At 46.6% G+C, this 18,729-nt stretch overlaps 1 protein-coding gene across 6 annotated transcripts in view; it reads left to right on the top strand.

Moving 5' to 3' along the window:
• Positions 1-18,729, top strand: part of LOC109874981 (chromodomain-helicase-DNA-binding protein 9) — a 119,563-nt gene that overhangs the window by 16,775 nt on the left and 84,059 nt on the right. For 5 of the 6 annotated variants that reach the window (XM_031814637.1, XM_031814665.1, XM_031814632.1 and 2 more), the window contains exon 2: positions 372-2,158. In XM_031814637.1, the coding sequence (XP_031670497.1) occupies positions 509-2,158 (1,650 nt within the window). In that variant the 5' untranslated portion in view covers positions 372-508. Of the gene's footprint in view, positions 1-371; positions 2,159-12,489; positions 12,666-18,729 lie in introns of those variants that run through there. The other variant, XM_031814681.1, reaches the window with a different exon arrangement.

Below are 18,729 nucleotides of genomic sequence, written 5' to 3'. Positions count from 1 at the left end.
AACCAGAGATAATTGACAGTGCCAAATTTATCCCAGGCCTGTCTGACCTAGCCATTACTTGGCTTTTTGGCAGCCGCTGTTTTCACTGATGACGTTTACGTGGCTGAGAGCGTCTGTTATGGTAATAAATTGCTTATTGTAGTGTATATGAGGTAGAGGTGTATGGAGATATTGAAAACAACTAGAAGTTTATTGATTTGAAAAACACAGGATGAACATCAAAAAGAGACAGGCTAAATTGCGGAAAATCTATTTGACAACTGAAAATCTCTTTAGTGTGCAGCCCACACACAGCTCAGTATGAACGAGACATGTTTAAAGATGCATGTTTTTCTTCTCTCTGTTAAATCTGACTTGAGGTTTTGTCTTAGTTTTTCTCTCCAGAGCCAGTCTGTGATGGACATACTGTAGCTCAGTAACACGTGGCGCTCCTCAGCACCAGCTAGAACCCAGCAGAGGTCCAACGTGGGGGACTGGTCTCCTGAAGACTGACCCTGGCCCCTGGGCCATGACAGATCCCATCATGGACTTCTTTGATGACCCCAACCTGTTTGTGGGAGGGCTGGACGGGTTGGCTGAGGAGGGCTTCCCCCCTGGACCCTCGCTGGTGGATGAGCTCAACCTCAGCGCAGGCTTTGAGCCCCTACAGGTGGAGCCGATGGGGGCAGGGAAACACCCCGGGATGATACCCACCTCCATGCCCTCCTCCACGCAACAGAGCATGGCTTATGGGCAGCAGATGGGGAATTTTCCAGGCATGAAGGCCCAGAACTCCATGGGAAAGCCCTTCGCTGGCTCTGAGGGTGTGGGTGGTGGAGGGATGATAGCAGCACAGCATACCCAGTTCCATGGACGCTCAATTGGTCAGGCACCCCAATCCAACGCGTTGTTTTCCAACAGCAGCCCCATGTGGGGCAACCAGGACCAGAACGGGAACCTCTACCACTCAGTGCCCCAGCAACAACAACAACTACATCAACAACAGCAGCAGCAGCAACTCCACAACCAACAGCATCACCTCCAACACCCACAGCAGCAGCACCACCCTTGTCAACAACAACTTCAGCAACAACAAGTGCAGCATTTACAGCAGCAACACCAGCTTCTGAACCAGCGGCAGCAGCAGCACCTTCATCAACAGGTGGTGAACCCTCAGTCTCTGCCCCAGCAGCACCACAGCTTCCCCTTCCACCAGACCAACCAACAGCCAGCATCCCACAACCAGCAGCTTACCACCGGGGGGACCCAGTTCCACTCCAGGGCTGTGCCTAACTCAGGGGCTCTGGCCACAGCTAATGTAGAAACCCCCAATGCCTCGCTAGCTGGAACCCCACCACAGCAGGGTGGCTACCAGCTGGTGCAGGGGGCCTTTCCTGGGGTAGGGCCAGAGGACTCTAGCATGTCCTTCTCCATGCAGACCTGCTCCCCCATGGCTCACACCCTGTCCTCCTGCTCAGTGAGCTCTACCACCACCTACCCTCCCTCCCAGTACTCTTTCCCTGGCCAGGGACAGCCTAGCATCTCCAGCCTGAGCCAGCCTCTCTCTTTAGCCCCAGTGTCCATGATCCCCACCACCACTCCCCTGCCCTCCTCAGTGCCTGAACTCTCTCTCGTGGGAGCTGGATGTGCGTTTTCGTCTGCTCCAGGGATGACTCAGCATCATCAGCCCAAACAGGTCCCAGTCAGCCAGGCTGAGGACGAATGTCCCTTCCGGGCTCTGCGCTGCTCCAGGCAGACCTTAGGGAACTACGACTCATCTGAGATGTTTGGCCAGGCCATGAGCTGCTACCCCAGTGCAGTCAGCCAGCTCGTTCCAGACCAGCACCAGCCCCAGAACTGTGGATCTAACTTGGAAGTTACCAGACCTCCGTCCAGCACCACTACCACTAACGGCTACGTGTCTCTAGAGGTTAGCCTGGCAGGGCTGCAAGGGGAGGTGGAGGCCCAAGGAGGGGGCTTTGAGGGCCTGGAGGCTCCGGACCTGCTGGCTGATGAGCTGCTGCCTCAGCTGGAGGCTGCCCTCAGTCAGCACGACCACCACGACTCCAACTGTTCCTGGACCAATGGTGGGGATGGAGAGAGGAATGGAAAGGGAGAGGAGGAAGAAGAGATGAAGGAGGAAGACAGGATCTCCATATCCATGGACTACAAGATACAGGTAAACCCATTGGGCCATTAACACTTGCTTTCAGTCTGAGGCTGGCTAGGCTGACATGTGCTGACAGACTCAGAAAGGATGATATGGATGAAATGCCTAGTTATCCAGATTCTGCAGAGTTCTCCTTCATTCATCTATTTAAAGATGCACTATGCAGAAATCGCTCCGCCATTTCCTGGTTGCTACAATTCTAATTTCAGTTTATGTGACAAAACAAGCAAGTATAGTCACTCTACCATCTAAACCACTGTGAAATATATTTCCCATAACCCAAAATATTGTATTTTCAGCTGTTTGAAGCTGGTGTACAAAAACGTAAGTAAAAGACGCAAAAATGAAACTTAGAAATAGCCCACATAGAACAGATCTACGACTTCTTGCTTTCATTGAGAATGACAGATCTATGTCACATTTCTATGTGAATTTGGTCAGGTCATTCAAAAAGTTACATTTTGCAGCTTTAATGTATTACTACAGGGGAAGAAATACACATTGCAGATGTATAGAATAGTTGTGGTTGTTGGTGCTAATAGTTGTCCTTCCCCTTGACCACATGGGCAGGAGGGGATTGATGAAGCGAATTGTCAAATATCAAATTATTTCTCATTTCATTCCCATTTAAATCTATATCTGCATCTTATCCAGGTTGTTTTATCTAGTCAGTTCCAACTATGTTGGAAATTAATGGTAAGAATTGACAGTGAGACATGTATTTGTGACAGCTACATTAATGGATAAATCTCTTGCACTGACGGAGAGACTAGAGAGAGCCTTGCCATGCTTTCACTCCTCTCAGCAGCCAGACGCCAGCCAGCCACCCACCCATGTAATGTTTAACTAGCCCTGGAAGAGCATGAGCATATTTGGTGCACCTACAATCAGGGGGGAGGTGGAGTGAGGGAGGGGAAGGAGGCTCAGACCTCCTTTAAATTATAATAATACAGCCTATTCTAGCTATCCTTCCAGTATTGTGTCCCAAATGACACCCTTTTCCCTATATTTGACCAAAGCCCTGGTCAAAAGTAGTGCACTAAATAGAGAATAGGGTGCCATTTTGGGACATAGATAGACAACAGGTAATTACAGTAGCTTAGCTGTGTCCCAGGGCCTGATTAATAGTGGCAGCAGTGTCTCTAGGACTTACAGTAACTAAGCGTACTCAAGGCTATAGATGTGGGTCAGGGCAGGCTAGAGGCTAGAGACACTGCCTGACTGTCTGTCTTGCTGCTGCGCACTGCACTCACTTCATGGCTAGATAGAGTGTGGGGGTGGTTGCTGTTGTGGTTTTCTCTGTGTGTGTGTCTTTGAGGGAGAGGAGGGGGAGAGAGGATAGAGATGGACAGAGGGAGTGAGTGAGAGAGGAGGAGGGAGAGCGGATAGAGATGGATTGAGTGAGTGAGTGAGGAGGGAGAGGGGATAGAGATGGACAGAGGGAGTAGTGAGGGAGAGGGGATAGAGATGGAGAGAGAGAGTGAGTGAGGGACAGCTTGGGAAGGAGAGAGCGAAGAGAGAAGGAGGGAGGCTAATGACAGACACAGAGAGAGGTAGAGAGTGCATTAGTGTGCTGCTCTGGCTCTGACAGGCACAAGGCGGATCCTGGGGCAGAGCTGGCCAGTAGCATAGCAACATCCATCCACACACCTCTCTTAGCCTGGCTCCACAGTGACGCAGACAGCCAGGCAAAGAGGACCGTCAGCAGCAGTCTGTACTGTATGTCAGACCTGGGTTCAAATACTATTTGATATTATGTCAAATACTTAAACTTTGCTTGATTAATGGAACCAATAGAATAGTCCCAAAACTACTAACCCCACCCATCTGGAACTCGAGGCAGGCTAAAGACTTCAAATGGTGTTTGAACCCATGTCTGATCAGCAGCAGCACAGTGTGTTAGTTCCTTTCCATGGCCCTGGTTCTGGCACATGCAGCTCAGCACTCATCAGAACTATCTCTGACTGGCTCTGTAAACTGTAAACAAGTGCGCACACACACACACACACACACACACACACACACACACACACACACACACACACACACAGCTACTCTGTGGTGAGTGGTGATTCACAAGTCACTAGGTCTTTACCCCGTCTCTACAGCATAGCTCTGCTTCTCTCAACTCTACCACTTAGACTAACAGGTAGGCAGAATTTTTATTTTATTTGACCTTTATTTAACCAGGTAGGCCAGTTGAGAACAAGTTCTCATTTACAACTGCGACATGGCCAATAAACAAACCTACAGACAATAACCCAATAGAAAAAAAATAGAAAAGTCTATGAACACTGTGTGCAAATGTAGTAAGATTAGGGAAGTAAGGCAATAAATAGGCCATAGAGGCGAAATTATTACAATTTAGCATTAACACTGGAGTGATAGATGACGATGTGCAAGTAGAAATACTCAAACACAGACTGGTGTTTTGACCCAGCAGCCAATTTGTCCATCCGCTAATTGAAATGGGACATGGAACACCAGCGAACAGGCCCAGCTTCCCTACAGTCTGTGTCAACATCCACCCATGTGTTGATGCTTATGGGTAGACTGCTCTATTCATATCCACTGGTGTGTGAAGAGCCAACAGATAGTGTGTTTGCTGAACAGGCAGGGCATCAGGGGATAGAGTGGTGCCCACCCCCCTGTCCTAGTCTCACTGCCTGTCTTTGGCCCTGTCTCACTGCCTGTCTCTGGTCCTGTCTCACTCTCTGGTCCGTCTCTGGCCCTGTCTCACTCCCTGGTCCCGTCTCTGGCCCTGTCTCACTCCCTGGTCCCGTCTCTGGCCCTGTCTCACTCCCTGTGTCTGGCCCTGTCTCACTCCCTGGTCCCGTCTCTGGCCCTGTCTCACTCCCTGGTCCCGTCTCTGGCCCTGTCTCACTCCCTGGTCCCGTCTCTGGCCCTGTCTCACTCTCGGTGTCTTGCCCTGTCTCACTCCCTGGTCCTGTGTCTGGCCCTGTCTCACTCCCTGTGTCTGGCCCTGTCTCACTCCCTGGTCCCGTCTCTGGCCCTGTCTCACTCCCTGTGTCTGGCCCTGTCTCACTCCCTGGTCCTGTGTCTGGCCCTGTCTCACTCCCTGGTCCCGCGTCTGGCCCTGCCTTACTCCCTGTGTCTGGCCCTGTCTCACTCCCTGGTCCCGTCTCTGGCCCTGTCTCACTCCCTGGTCCTGTCTCTGGCCCTGTCTCACTCCCTGGTCCCGTCTCTGGCCCTGTCTCACTCCCTGGTCCCGTCTCTGGCCCTGTCTCACTCCCTGGTCCCTGTGTCTGGCCATGTCTCACTGCCTGTCTCTGGCCCTGTCTCACTCCCTGGTCCCGTCTCTGGCCCTGTCTCACTCCCTGGTCCCGTCTCTGGCCCTGTCTCACTCCCTGGTCCCGTCTCTGGCCCTATCTCACTCCCTGGTCCCGTCTCTGGCCCTGTCTCACTCCCTGGTCCCGTCTCTGGCCCTGTCTCACTCCCTGGTCCTGTGTCTGGCCCTGTCTCACTCCCTGTGTCTGGCCCTGTCTCACTCCCTGGTCCCGTCTCTGGCCCTGTCTCACTCCCTGGTCCTGTGTCTGGCCCTGTCTCACTCCCTGTGTCTGGCCCTGTCTCACTCCCTGGTCCCGTCTCTGGCCCTGTCTCACTCCCTGTGTCTGGCCCTGTCTCACTCCCTGGTCCTGTGTCTGGCCCTGTCTCACTCCCTGGTCCCGCGTCTGGCCCTGTCTTACTCCCTGTGTCTGGCCCTGTCTCACTCCCTGGTCCCGTCTCTGGCCCTGTCTCACTCCCTGTGCCTGGCCCTGTCTCACTACCGGTCCTGTGTCTGGCCCTGTCTCACTCCCTGTCTCTGGCCCTGTCTCACTCCCTGGTCCCGTCTCTGGCCCTGTCTCACTCCCTGGTCCTGTGTCTGGCCCTGTCTCACTCCCTGGTCCCGTCTCTGGCCCTGTCTCACTCCCTGGTCCCGTCTCTGGCCCTGTCTCACTCCCTGGTCCCGTCTCTGGCCCTGTCTCACTCCCTGGTCCCGTCTCTGGCCCTGTCTCACTCCCTGGTCCCGTCTCTGGCCCTGTCTCACTCCCTGGTCCTGTGTCTGGCCCTGTCTCACTCCCTGGTCCCGTCTCTGGCCCTGTCTCACTCCCTGTGTCTGGCCCTGTCTCACTCCCTGTGTCTGGCCCTGTCTCACTCCCTGTGTCTGGCCCTGTCTCACTCCCTGTGTCTGGCCCTGTCTCACTCCCTGATCCTGTGTCTGTCCCTGTCTCACTACCGGTCCTGTGTCTGTCCCTGTCTCACTCCCTGATCCTGTGTCTGTCCCTGTCTCACTCCCTGGTCCTGTGTCTGGCCCTGTCTCACCCCATGGCCCTGTGTTTGTCATGGCCCAGCGATTAATATGCAAACCATAATCCAACGAAATAGTCCAAAAAGGAGAGGTGTTGTTCTCTTATTCACATTTTTACATTGCAAAAAGTGAAAATAATTTTTCATCCCATGAGAGGTACCGGATCCGGACAAATATGTCCCGGAACGAAACATCCGGCACCTCTCATGGGATGAAAAATTATTTTCACTTTTTGCAATGTAAAAATGTGAATAAGAGAACAACGCGTGGTTGTGCCTGTGTGAGATGCGCGCCTGTGTCTCACAGAACCTGTGTGAGATGCGCGCCTGTGTCTCACAGAACTGGAGCGAGATTCACTTTCTATGATCTCTCTCCCTCTCTGCTCTGATAGGCATGAATGAGCCTGCAACGCTGATCTCTCCAGTGTTGCACTTCATCATTTATTTCCTTATAGAATCATAGCTGTGCGAAGGGTTCTGGAGGAGGTGCAGCACCTCTGATACATTTAAATACATTTGCCAAAGTTATAGAGTTACTGCTGTCTGTTCAGAAAGAAATGAAATCATTCAGAATAGCCTAGTACACCATGAGAAAGCATATCATTTAGCCACAGAGGAACATCAGCGTCTTTAAAAAAAAATGTGCCTAACTGTGATATGTAGCCCAATAACAAGGCATAGCCTACAGTTTGAATGGGAAATCGGTCAGTTAATAAACAGCATGCAGACAAAAAAATGCCTTTTGCAATACTTCAAATAGAATCGCTGGAAAACACAGATTGGAAAGCAAATGGCTACTGCTGAAAAGAGAAGACTCCAAATAGACCTATTGTTTACAAAGTAAAACAAGAGAGAGAGGCTTTTGGCACGAGCGCATCGGCCATCACCAGCCAGTGAGCTGCGCATCATTGGGTGAGTCAGTGAAACGGGAAAGCATTTTTAGGACTATAATTTCTGTCTCACATTATAACCTACAATATGTGTCTCCACACACCTAGGCCTGGACTATTGATGGATTCAAGACAAGGTCATTTTTATTGATTTCAGTTTGTCAGTGTCAAAGTAGCCTGTCATTTCTGTCATTTGTGCGGTATTATGGTGCTTTCATGACAACTGGGAACTCTGGGGGAAAAAGAGGTCTAGAAAGAGGCCTGAGTTCCCAACTTGGAATTCCGAGTTGGATGACCTTTCAAATCAAATTTTCCCATTCGGAGCTTGTTTTTTCCCCGAGTTCCCAGTTGTCTTGAACACACTGAAGTCAGAAGTCAGAGATTTCCCAGTCCCGAGTTCCCATGTTTTGAATGCGGCATTAAAAATATTCTGCCAAAATCAGTCACATAAAATGATGTAGAATTGCATGAAATGCGTTTATAAAAGTACATTTTATTCCCAGATCCTAGGCCACTAAAAATGTTATCCATGTGTGCAACTTCTTCTGTAAGTGCTTCTACTCTACTGATCTATACCACTACGCAAATGTGGTGATATGCATGCAATGCTTTACTATAAGTGATTTTCTTCTTTCTGTAATGCGTTCTGGTACCTCAGAGGTCCCTAGATCACCACCCTCTCGCGCTCACATTTTGTTCCGGCATCTCCCGATTGACAAATGAAGCACTGTGTCTGTCCCTAGCCTGCACTGCATGTGGCTAATTAGGATTTCCATCTGTCTTTAATGATGGAGACCTGGATGGATTCTGTCTTGTTCTTGAGGCCCAGCCATGATCAATGCTGCTCTGGTCCTCTTGCCGAGATAGCAAGCAAATGTTTTGCATTGCACATTATCACTACTAATAGATAATATGTTTTTTCACCCCAGTACTATAAAGTAGGGCTGGGCGATATGGCCAAAATATCATTTCACAATGTGTTTCACATTTTTGACGATATTTGAGGTTTTTGAATGTTGGAATGTAGTGGGCACTTTGAAAACAGTGTTGTTTGACATAACAACAAATGAAAAAGCCAGGGAGTGGTTATTGTGACACATGGGAGGAACCAAAGTGTTGGTCAGTGTTTCCTAGTGGACCCCAGTTGGACCCCTTGGTGTGTGTGGAAGGAGAGAGGGAGAGAGATGACTCAAGTAGCAAACGGAGTAAACTGCCATTATTACACGCGGCGGAGTGGCGTAACACATTTAACAAACCAAACAATAATATATAGCTTTACAAGGTAAAGTAGAAACCCAAACCGGTCCGTGCATCAATACCGGTATATAATAAAATATGGTATACCACCCATCCCTAGTCTCCAGCCAGTTGTAGGCCTAGATCTTGGGAGCTAGTGCTTGGCTGTGACATGGGCTGGTTCTGTTCACTGTTAGTCACACAGAGAGTGACTTCTAGACAGAGGGCCTTTGTTCCCAGTCATTGTGAAGACAGCAGTATGATAAAGGGTGTTGGAGCTGGATATGAAAGGGCCTGGTTGGATATGGTCATACCAAGGCAATTTGAATTAGTCTTTGCTTGGTCTGTTCGAAGATGTACTCAGTGTGCCTATGTACAGCACACTGCCATAGGGTTATCGATGGGACAGGCACAACCCTTTAGGGTAGTAATAACCCGATTCAGTATTTTTCTAAATAGAGACAATTTTATAGACCAGGGTTTCACAAACTCGGTCCTGGGCACTGCCCGGGTGTATTTTGGGGTTTTTGCCCCCAGCACTACACCGCTGATTCAAATAACCAAGTCATCATCATGTTTTGGTTTTCGCCCCCAGCACTACACCGCTGATTCAAATAACCAAGTCATCATCATGTTTTGGTTTTCGCCCCCAGCACTACACCGCTGATTCAAATAACCAAGTCATCATCATGTTTTGGTTTTCGCCCCCAGCACTACACCGCTGATTCAAATAACCAAGTCATCATCATGTTTTGGTTTTCGCCCCCAGCACTACACCGCTGATTCAAATAACCAAGTCATCATCAAGCTTTGATTATTTGAATCAGCTGTGTAGTGTGAGGGAAAAAAGCAAAACATGATGATGAGCTGCTGGGGGGGGGCGTGTGTGAGGCCGACTCAGCTGAGGGTGTCTTTGTTGCTTCCTGACCTTCCTGGGTGAAGTTTATGTAACTCCCAGCCAGCCAGCCAGGCAGAGAGTGCTGCAGTCAGCCTTGAAACCTGACACCAAGTCACTGCTCTACTCTCCGAAGGGGGAGGGGTTCCTGCCACGGGAAACCTGCCCTCCATGAGGCTGAGATATGATTGGCTGTTTCTCTGGCTGCGGCTGGCTCTCTCTCTGGTCTGTAGGTCTATCAGTCTCTCTTGATCTCTCAATTCAATGTTCAATTTAAGGGGCTTTATTGGCATGGGAAACATATGTTTACATTGCTGAAGCAAGTGAAATAGATAATAATCAAAAGTGAAATTAACAATAACAAATTGACAGTAAACATTACACTCCAAAAGTTCCAAAAGAAAAAATACATTTTAAATGTCATATTATCTCAATATACAGTGTTGTAATAATGTGCCAATAGTTAAAGTACAAAAGGGAAAATAAATAAACATAAATATAGGTTATATTTACAATAGTGTTTATTCTTCATTGGTTGCCCTTTTCTTGTGGCAACAGGTCACAAATCTTGCCGCTGTGATTGTAAACTGTGGTATTTCACCCAATAGATATGGGAGTTTATCAAAAATGTATTTGTTTTCAAATTATTTTTAGTTCTGTGTAATCTGAGGGAAAATGTGTCTCTAATATGGTCATACATTTGGCAGGAGGTTAGGAAGTGCAGCTCAGTTTCTACCTCATTTTGTGGGCAGTGTGCACATAGCCTCTCTCTTTCTCTCCCTAGCTCTTTCTGACTGCCTCTCTCTCTTTCTGACTGCCTATCTCTCTCTTTATGACTGTCTCTCTCTGTTCCCCCAGTCATCCGGCCTCATCTGCCTGCTGGTAGTGGAGGCCTGCCAGGAGTGGGTGGGATCTAGTGGGGGGGGTCAAAGGTGAACAGGAAGTCAACTCTATTTAAAGTGGGGAGGTCTTGGCTGTGGGCGGAAGAGGCGGGCTGTGGGGGGACACTAGAGGAGGAAATGGGTGGCTAGTTAGTAGAGGGAGGGGTGAGAGAGTTGTACTTGGATTTAGCCTAGACTGTGAGGAGCATGTGGGAGCCTTGCCAGCCCCAAACTGCACAGAAGGTCTGAATAAAAACCCATTCTCTTTTATTCTGCATTTTTTCTCTCTCTCCCGCTCACAGGGGATTAAATAGCTTTGACTATGTTGGCTGGCTAGGGGTTTGGAGAGGAGCGTGCGATAGCCAGCGGGTTCAGTGCTAACATGAGGTTTTGTGTGAGAGGAATGTGAGGGGTGACACAACCCAACATAACCTCTTCCTTGAGCTGCAGTCAGGTTAACCTTTTACTGACTGACAGGAATGAACTCAGCTCAACCACCAGGCAGCCCGCTGAACGCTAGCCTGCCTAGCATAGTCTGTCTCTGGGGAGAGAAAGTGGAGAACAGATTGACACAGTCTACTCTACAGGGACTCTAATGAGACGTTCAGTGGCTCTCATTCAGTTAGACTTAGTTTAGCACTAAATAGGGAACCCAGCACTAAATAGGGCAGGGGGAATAGGGGAAAGGCATATGGACCGTGGATCATGACATTATGCTTTTAGCCAGCAGAACCGGCCCGCTTGCTTACAGCTGTGCTAGGGTCAGACAGCATGACTGTGTCGATGAAGACACTGGGGAGTTAGCGTGAGATATGGCTCAGAAAACCTACCTCAATATAGGGATAAGAAATGCAGTGCACTCAAAATTGTCCCATTAACTCAACTGTTACACCGGGAAGTTTGAACGACTGCCCTTTTCGTCCCCATGCTAGGTAGCAGAAGCCACATCATCCATTTTGAAATAGTGCTAGAATGTAAGTTGATCATCAAACGATAGTCAGCCAATCGGGCTCCGTGCAAACTACGTCATCGAGCTGTGGAAATGTCAAAACAAAAGTTGCGGAGGGCTTCCTGGGTGGCGCAGTGGTCTAGGGCACTGCATCGCAGTGCTAGCTGTGCCACCAGAGACTCTGGGTTCGCGCCCAGGCTCTGTCGCAGCCGGCCGCGACCGGGTGGTCCATGGAGCGACGTACAATTGGCCTAGCGTTCCAGGTTACGGAGGGTTTGGCCGGGTTGGGATATCCATGTCTCATCGCGCACCAGCAACTCCTGTGTCGGGTCGGGCTAACCAGGTCGCCAGGTGCACAGTGTTTCCTCCGACATATTGGTGCGGCTGGCTTCCGGGTTGGATGCGCGCTGTGTTAAGAAGCAGTGCGGCTTGGTTGGGTTGTGTTTCGGGGGACGCATCGCTTTCGACCGTCGTCTCTCCGAAGCCCGTACGGGAGTTGTAGCGATGAGACAAGATAGTAACTACTAACAACTGGATACCACAAAATTGGGGAGAAAAGGGGGTAAAATGTAAATAAATAAATAAATAACAAACAAAAAATTTAAAGTTGCGGGTGGGGAATGGTTTATTATATTGCCACATTCAAAAACACTGGAAATTGTGACATTTCAGAATTCACTGCGTTCAAGACAACTGGGAACTCAGAAATGTTTTTGGAGTGGTCATCCAACTGGAATTCCAAGTCGGAAACTCGGGCATCTTTCTAGAGTTCCAAGTTGTTTTGAAAGGACCATAAGGTCAAACTTTACCAGAACTATGGATGCTTTTCTGAAGTACAATAATTAATTGGTAGTCCATGTCATTGATGTCAAGGGTGGATTAACAAAGGCAATAAACGGCCACACACTAGAAAGTTGTTGTGTTTGTCTTTCAATAATTTATTTATTTGTTCCAACAATTTTGCCTTTGTTAATGCACTCTTGACAACATTGACATAGCCAATTATCAATAAATTATTACCAATGAATTATATTATGGTACAGCCATAGTTTTGGGAGAGTTTGACATATACAAAGCCATTCCCCACACAACTTTTATTTTGACATTATAACAGCGTGATGACGTAGGCTGACTATCCTTTGTTGTTCAACGCACGTGGCTTCTGCTACGTAGCATGAGGAGGAAAGGGAAGCGTTCTGGAAAAGTAGCAGTTATTCAATCTTGTAACAGTTGGGATAATAGCACAACTAGGAAAACAACTCGTTTCTCACCCCTGGATTGAAGTACATTTTCCAAGCCGGCTCCACGGTGTCCTGATCTACACGGTCGTGCTGTCCGAGCCCTAGTGCAGCTATAAGTAAGCAGGTCGGATCTTCTGGCTAATTGTGCTTTATGTGTCGGCTATACTTCACACAGTGTGCCTCTTTTGCCTTTATGTCTAAGGAACACTTGTTGGTTTGTGTTAGCTTAGCTATTCCATGGAGATGACAGTTGCTTTGTGTGTGTGTGTGTGTGATAGTTAGTTAGTTTGTGATTTTTCACACAGGAGTCTCAAAGCGATCAGACAGGTTTGTCAGGTAGCTGCTGGTTCCTAGCTGGGTATGTTCACTGGTTTCCATGGCGCTGGGCCCTGAGTCAAGGGTTTGTTTACACAGAGAAACACTTTATTTCACAACATTACACTGACTCTGTGGAAAGGGACAAAATGTAGGCTAACACTATCTCTGTCTGCCTTGGAAAAAGTTGAGTTTTATACCTCTAGTCTACAACACATGCAGTTGGCCTACTGTCACTAACCATGCACACTATGACTCATGTTTACAGAGTCTGCTGCCACCATTAAGTTAATGTTTTAACACTTCAAAGTACAAAATGGAGGGTTGCTCTTTTCTCTCAGAATGTTGTCGGAATACGTCCTGCTTGGATGACTGAGGTGAATATGTTGGAAGAATCCTGTGAATTCATTCCTATATAACTCAATCCTCTGTTGCTCAGTGCAATTACTAGGCTGCAGGTTTCAATGTTTTCACTGGCCTATTGGTCTGTGGCATTTGGCCTTCATATACATTAAATCAATCTCTGTGGAATGTTGAATCACATGGTTGCTCTTGCTATACTGCCACAAAGCTGCCGTTATTTTGTATGCCCTCACCTCAAGACTGTCCTGTCTGCTGAGTTGTCAGTATGAAATGCTTAGTGTTGTGGCGTGGATCATTCATTTTATTTATAGACTTTCTTAACATTCCTGCTCAGAACAGAACTACACGTCTGTCTGTTGTCCTCAGTTGAATGTGTGTGGCCATAGTTGGGCGATTCCAAGCCAGCTTAGGCGGAATTTTTTTCCCAACGATCTGATTGTTCTGTCAATTCTCACATAGAAACTTAATTGGGAGGAAGGATGCAGGACATGCTTTTAACATTTGTACCACAAACCATTTTCTAGAAAATTGCCAATTTTAGGCCCTTTTTTAGACCTATACATGCCTCCTGTAAGACCTTATGATCTGTACATGATACAGACAACATCTTGCTGTCATTATACTTCTTATAGTGTTATCTCAAATGTGGAATATGTGTGTAACCTTTATTTAACTAGGCAAGTCAGTTAAGAACAAATTCTTATTTACAAGGACGGCCTACCGGGGAACTGCCTCGTTCAGGGGCAGAAGGAGAGATTTGTACCTTGTCAGCTTGGGGATTCGAACCTGCAACCTTTCGGTAACTGTCCCAACGCTCTACCACTAGGTTACATGCCGCCCCTAGATTCTGAAAAAAAAAATCACATTCATTTATTCAACATAAAATATAAATATCTCAAAAGTACCCTTTTTGATTTTGCTTATTTTTTAAAACATATTGTTTAGAACAATGTACTTGTCAAAAATGTCAAATTTCCAGAGAGAGCTCTCTGGTACTTTTGTAGATATGATCAATTTTATATGTAGAAATGTACATTATAGGTCATTAAATCACAGCCCTTTCAATCCATTTTCCCATTCACTGTGTTGGCGGTGCTCATAAAATGTATCATAACTTCAGAATTAGCAGAGAACCCACTGGAAATGTCATGTACTTGTAAAGGGTACTTTTGAGATATTCATATGCATGTTTTTTATATTGAATGAATGAATGTGAAAATGTGTATTTCATAATCTAGACATTCTCCATTTGTTAGAGCCTCTATAAGGAGTATAATGAACCAATTTGTTGTCTGTATCATGTACAGTTCAAGGATAATAAGGTTTTACAGGAGGCATATATAGGTCTAAAAAGGGGTCCTAAAATGTCCACTTTCATCATGATTTAAATGTAAAAAGTAAAAAGCATGTCAAACATCCTTCCTCCCGATAAAGTTTATACAGTGCGGCAAAAAAGTATTTAGTCAGCCACCAATTGTGCAAGTTCTCCCACTTAAAAATATGAGAGGCCTGTAATTTTCATTATAGGTACACTTCAACTATGACAGACAAAAGGAGAAAAAAAATCCAGAAAATCACATTGTAGGATTTTTTATGAATTTATTTCCAAATTATTGTGGAAAATAAGCATTTGGTCACCTACAAACAAACAAGATTTCTGGCTCTCACAGACCTTTAACTTCTTCTTTAAGAGGCTCCTCTGTCCTCCACTCGTTACCTGTATTAATGGCACTTGTTTGAACTTGTTATCAGTATAAATGACACCTGTCCACAACCTCAAACAGTCACACTCCAAACTCCACTATGGCCAAGACCAAAGAGCTGTCAAAGGACACCAGAAACAAAATTGTAGACCTGCACCAGGCTGGGAAGACTGAATCTGCAATAGGTAAGCAGCTTGGTTTGAAGGAATCAACTGTGGGAGCAATTTTTAGGAAATGGAAGACATACAAGACCACTGATCATCTCCCTCGATCTGGGGCTCCACGCAAGATCTCACCCCGTGGGGTCAAAATGATCACATGAACGGTGAGCAAAAATCCCAGAACCACACAGGGGGACCTAGTGAATGACCTGCAGAGAGCTGGGACCAAAGTAACAAAGCCAACCATCAATCAGTAACACACTATGCCGCCAGGGACTCAAACCCTGCAGTGCCAGACGTGTCCCCCTGCTTAACCTCTTGATTCTAGCCATCCCGGATCCAGGATCGTGAATACAGCCTCAAGCTCATTACCATAACGCAACGTTAACTATTCATGAAAATCGCAAATGAAATTAAATAAATATGCTAGCTCTCAAGCTTAGCCTTTTGTTAACAACACTGTCATCTCAGATTTTCAAAATATGCTTTTCAACCATAGCAAAACAAGCATTTGTGTAACAGTATTGATAGCTAGCATAGCATTTAGCGTTAGCATTGAGCGGGCAACATTTTCACAAAAACAAGAAAAGCATTCAAATAAAATCATTTACCTTTGAAGAACTTCAGATGTTTTCAATGAGGAGACTCAGTTAGATAGCAAATGTTCAGTTTGTCCAAAAAGATTCTTTGTGTAGGAGAAATCGCTCCTTTTTTCTACATCACGTTTGGCTACCAAAAAACCCTGAAAATTCAGTCATCAAAACGCCGAACTTTTTTCCAAATTAACTCCATAATATCGACTGAAACATGGTAAACGTTGTTTAGAATCAATCCTCAAGGTGTTTTTCACATATCTCTTCGATGATATATCGTTCGTGGAAGTGTGCTTTCTCCTCTGAATCCCATGGGAAAATGCCTGCAGCTGAAGATTACGCACCAATTTAGACAAAGGACACCGGGCGGACCCCTGGTAAATGTAGTCTCTTATGGCCAATCTTCCAATGATATGCCTACAAATACGTCACAATGCTGCAGACACCTTGGGCAAACGGCAGAAAGCTTAGGCTCGTTCATGGCACATTCACAGCCATATAAGGAGACAATGGAAATTCTGCTCATTTCCTGTTTGAAGTTTCATCTTGGTTTCGCCTGTAGCATGAATTCTGTGGCACTCACAGATAATATCTTTGCAGTTTTGGAAACGTCAGAGTATTTTCTTTCCAAAGCTGTCAATTATATGCATAGTCGAGCATCTTTTCGTGACAAAATATTGCGCTTAAAACGGGCACGTTTTTTAATCCATAAATTAAAAGAGCGCCCCCTATATCCAAGAAGTTAAGCCAGTACATGTCCAGGCCCATCTGAAGTTTGCTAGAGAGCATTTGGGTGATCCAGAAGAAGATTGAGAGAATGTCATATGGTCAGATCAAACCAAAATATAACTTTTTGGTAAAAACAACTCGTCGTGTTTGGAGGACAAAGAATGCTGGGTTGCATCCAAAGAACACCATACCTACTGTGAGGCATGGGGGTGGAAACATCATGCTTTGGGGCTGTTTTTCTGCAAAGGGACCAGGACGACTGATCCATGTAAAGGAAAGAATGAATGGGGCAATGTATTGTGAGATTTTGAGTGAAAACCTCCTTCCATCAGCAAGGGCATTGAAGATGAAACGTGGCTGGGTCTTTCAGCATGACAATGATCCCAAACACACCGCCCGGGCAACGAAGGAGTGGCTTCGTAAGAAGCATTTCAAGGTCCTGGAGTGGCCTAGCCTGTCTCCAGATCTCAACCCATAGAAAATCTTTGGAGGGAGTTGAAAGTCTGTGTTGCCCAGCAACAGCCCCAAAACATCACTGCTCTAGAGGAGATCTGCATGGAGGAATGGGCCAAAATACCAGCAACAGTGTGTGAAAACCTTGTGAAGACTTACAGAAAACGTTTGACCTCTGTCATTGCCAACAAAGGGTATATAACAAAGTATTGAGATGATGAACCCACCAATTGCTAATTTGCATGCATAAATCATACTATTTTGTATATTACCTCCAGGCAATGCTGGTTCAGTTCTCAAGCAAGGAATAGGTTTCTATGTTTAGAAATTTGTAAAAATCCTTTTTGTCTAAATTATGTGATAGAGGCAATTTGAAAATCCTTTCCCTCTCGTGCCTTTGCCTGTGTTTCTGGGATGGTTTTCATCCTCCCTGTCTCTTCCTCGCCCCCCACACAGCCATCCCTTCACACAGGCCCCTGTCTCCCTCTGCTCTGTCCTGCTCTGGAGGAGGAAGTTAAACTCAGCCTTTCTCTCTCTCACTGTTTGTGACGTGTGTGTTTGTGTCTGTGTGTGTTTGTGCTTTTGTGTGTAAATTTGCTTACGATCTGTGTGTGCGTGCACAGCACTCATGTGTATGCATGCACAGCTGTCTCAGTATGCACTTGTGTGTGTGCCTGCGTGCGTGTGTGTATCTCCTAGTCAGCAGCTATACTCCTTCTTTCCAGAGCTTCAATAATGAAGGAACTGTAAAGGTCTAACAGTGATGTGAGTCCCCTGCTGTTTCCCTCACCTACACCTCTCTACTCCATCATAGCCAAATGCCAGTGGAGGCTGCTGAGGGGAGGACGGCTCATAATAATGGCTGGAACGGAGCCAATGGTTCCTATGGAACCACGAGTCCGTACTCCCCATTTATGGTGCCACCAACCACCTGTGCCTAACGTTGCAGACCCATAGGGACCTCCACCCTGGCTCTGCGCTCTGAAGCTCATAGTTCCAATTATACATTGAGTCTTGGGGGTGCCCAACATCACCTGTGGGTGCCTATGACCATATATTTGACAATTGTGGGGGAACACCCATTGATAGATGTTTTCATTCTTATGTTCTCCTGAATCAGCTCAGTCCATCATAGAGGGACATGCAGTCTGCTGGGAGCTGTGCTGAAATGAACCTGCCGGTCAGGCTGACAGATGATGGGGCTGTGGTTACACTGTTACATCTAGTGATTGTGGAGGAGAAATCCTCTAGATTAATTGCCTCTCAGTTTCTCTCTCATTTTTCGCACACACACACACACACACACACACACACACACACACACACACACACACACACACACACACACACACACACACACACACACACACACAGACCTGCCTATGCCAGCCTTAAAATGCCCTCTTAAATTTGCTTGACTGCACCGCTCTCTCTCTCTGAACAAGCAGTAAAGATGAGTTGGTCTAAGCCAGTTGTTCACAGTTGGTTTTGCCTCAGGACCCAAATTGAACCAGGTTGTCTCAGTTACGAGCCAATATTCGCTTACGAGCCAATATTCGCATCGTGAAAAATAATATCCAAAATACAATATGGGAAACCGATTTGAATGCTCTATTGATAGTACCGTAATTTCCGGACTATAAGCCGCTACTTTTTTCCACGCTTTGAACCAATGACGCGGTTAATTTATGGATTTTTCACAAGATTCATGACGGCAAAAAACTGAGCACCGTCACATAATGTGACGTAAATCGAGCGCGCTCAAACTTCCCATCATTCTGATTACGGTAGTCATTTTGTCACCCTCATCATGACAAAGGCACGGAGAAATGCATATGATGCAGCTTTCAAGTTGAAGGGGAT

Source organism: Oncorhynchus kisutch, linkage group LG3, assembly GCF_002021735.2.
Source record: "Oncorhynchus kisutch isolate 150728-3 linkage group LG3, Okis_V2, whole genome shotgun sequence".
NCBI lineage: Eukaryota > Metazoa > Chordata > Actinopteri > Salmoniformes > Salmonidae > Oncorhynchus > Oncorhynchus kisutch.
The sequence above is the reverse complement of the archived record's forward strand: the minus strand, read 5'-3'. Positions and strand labels throughout refer to the sequence as shown.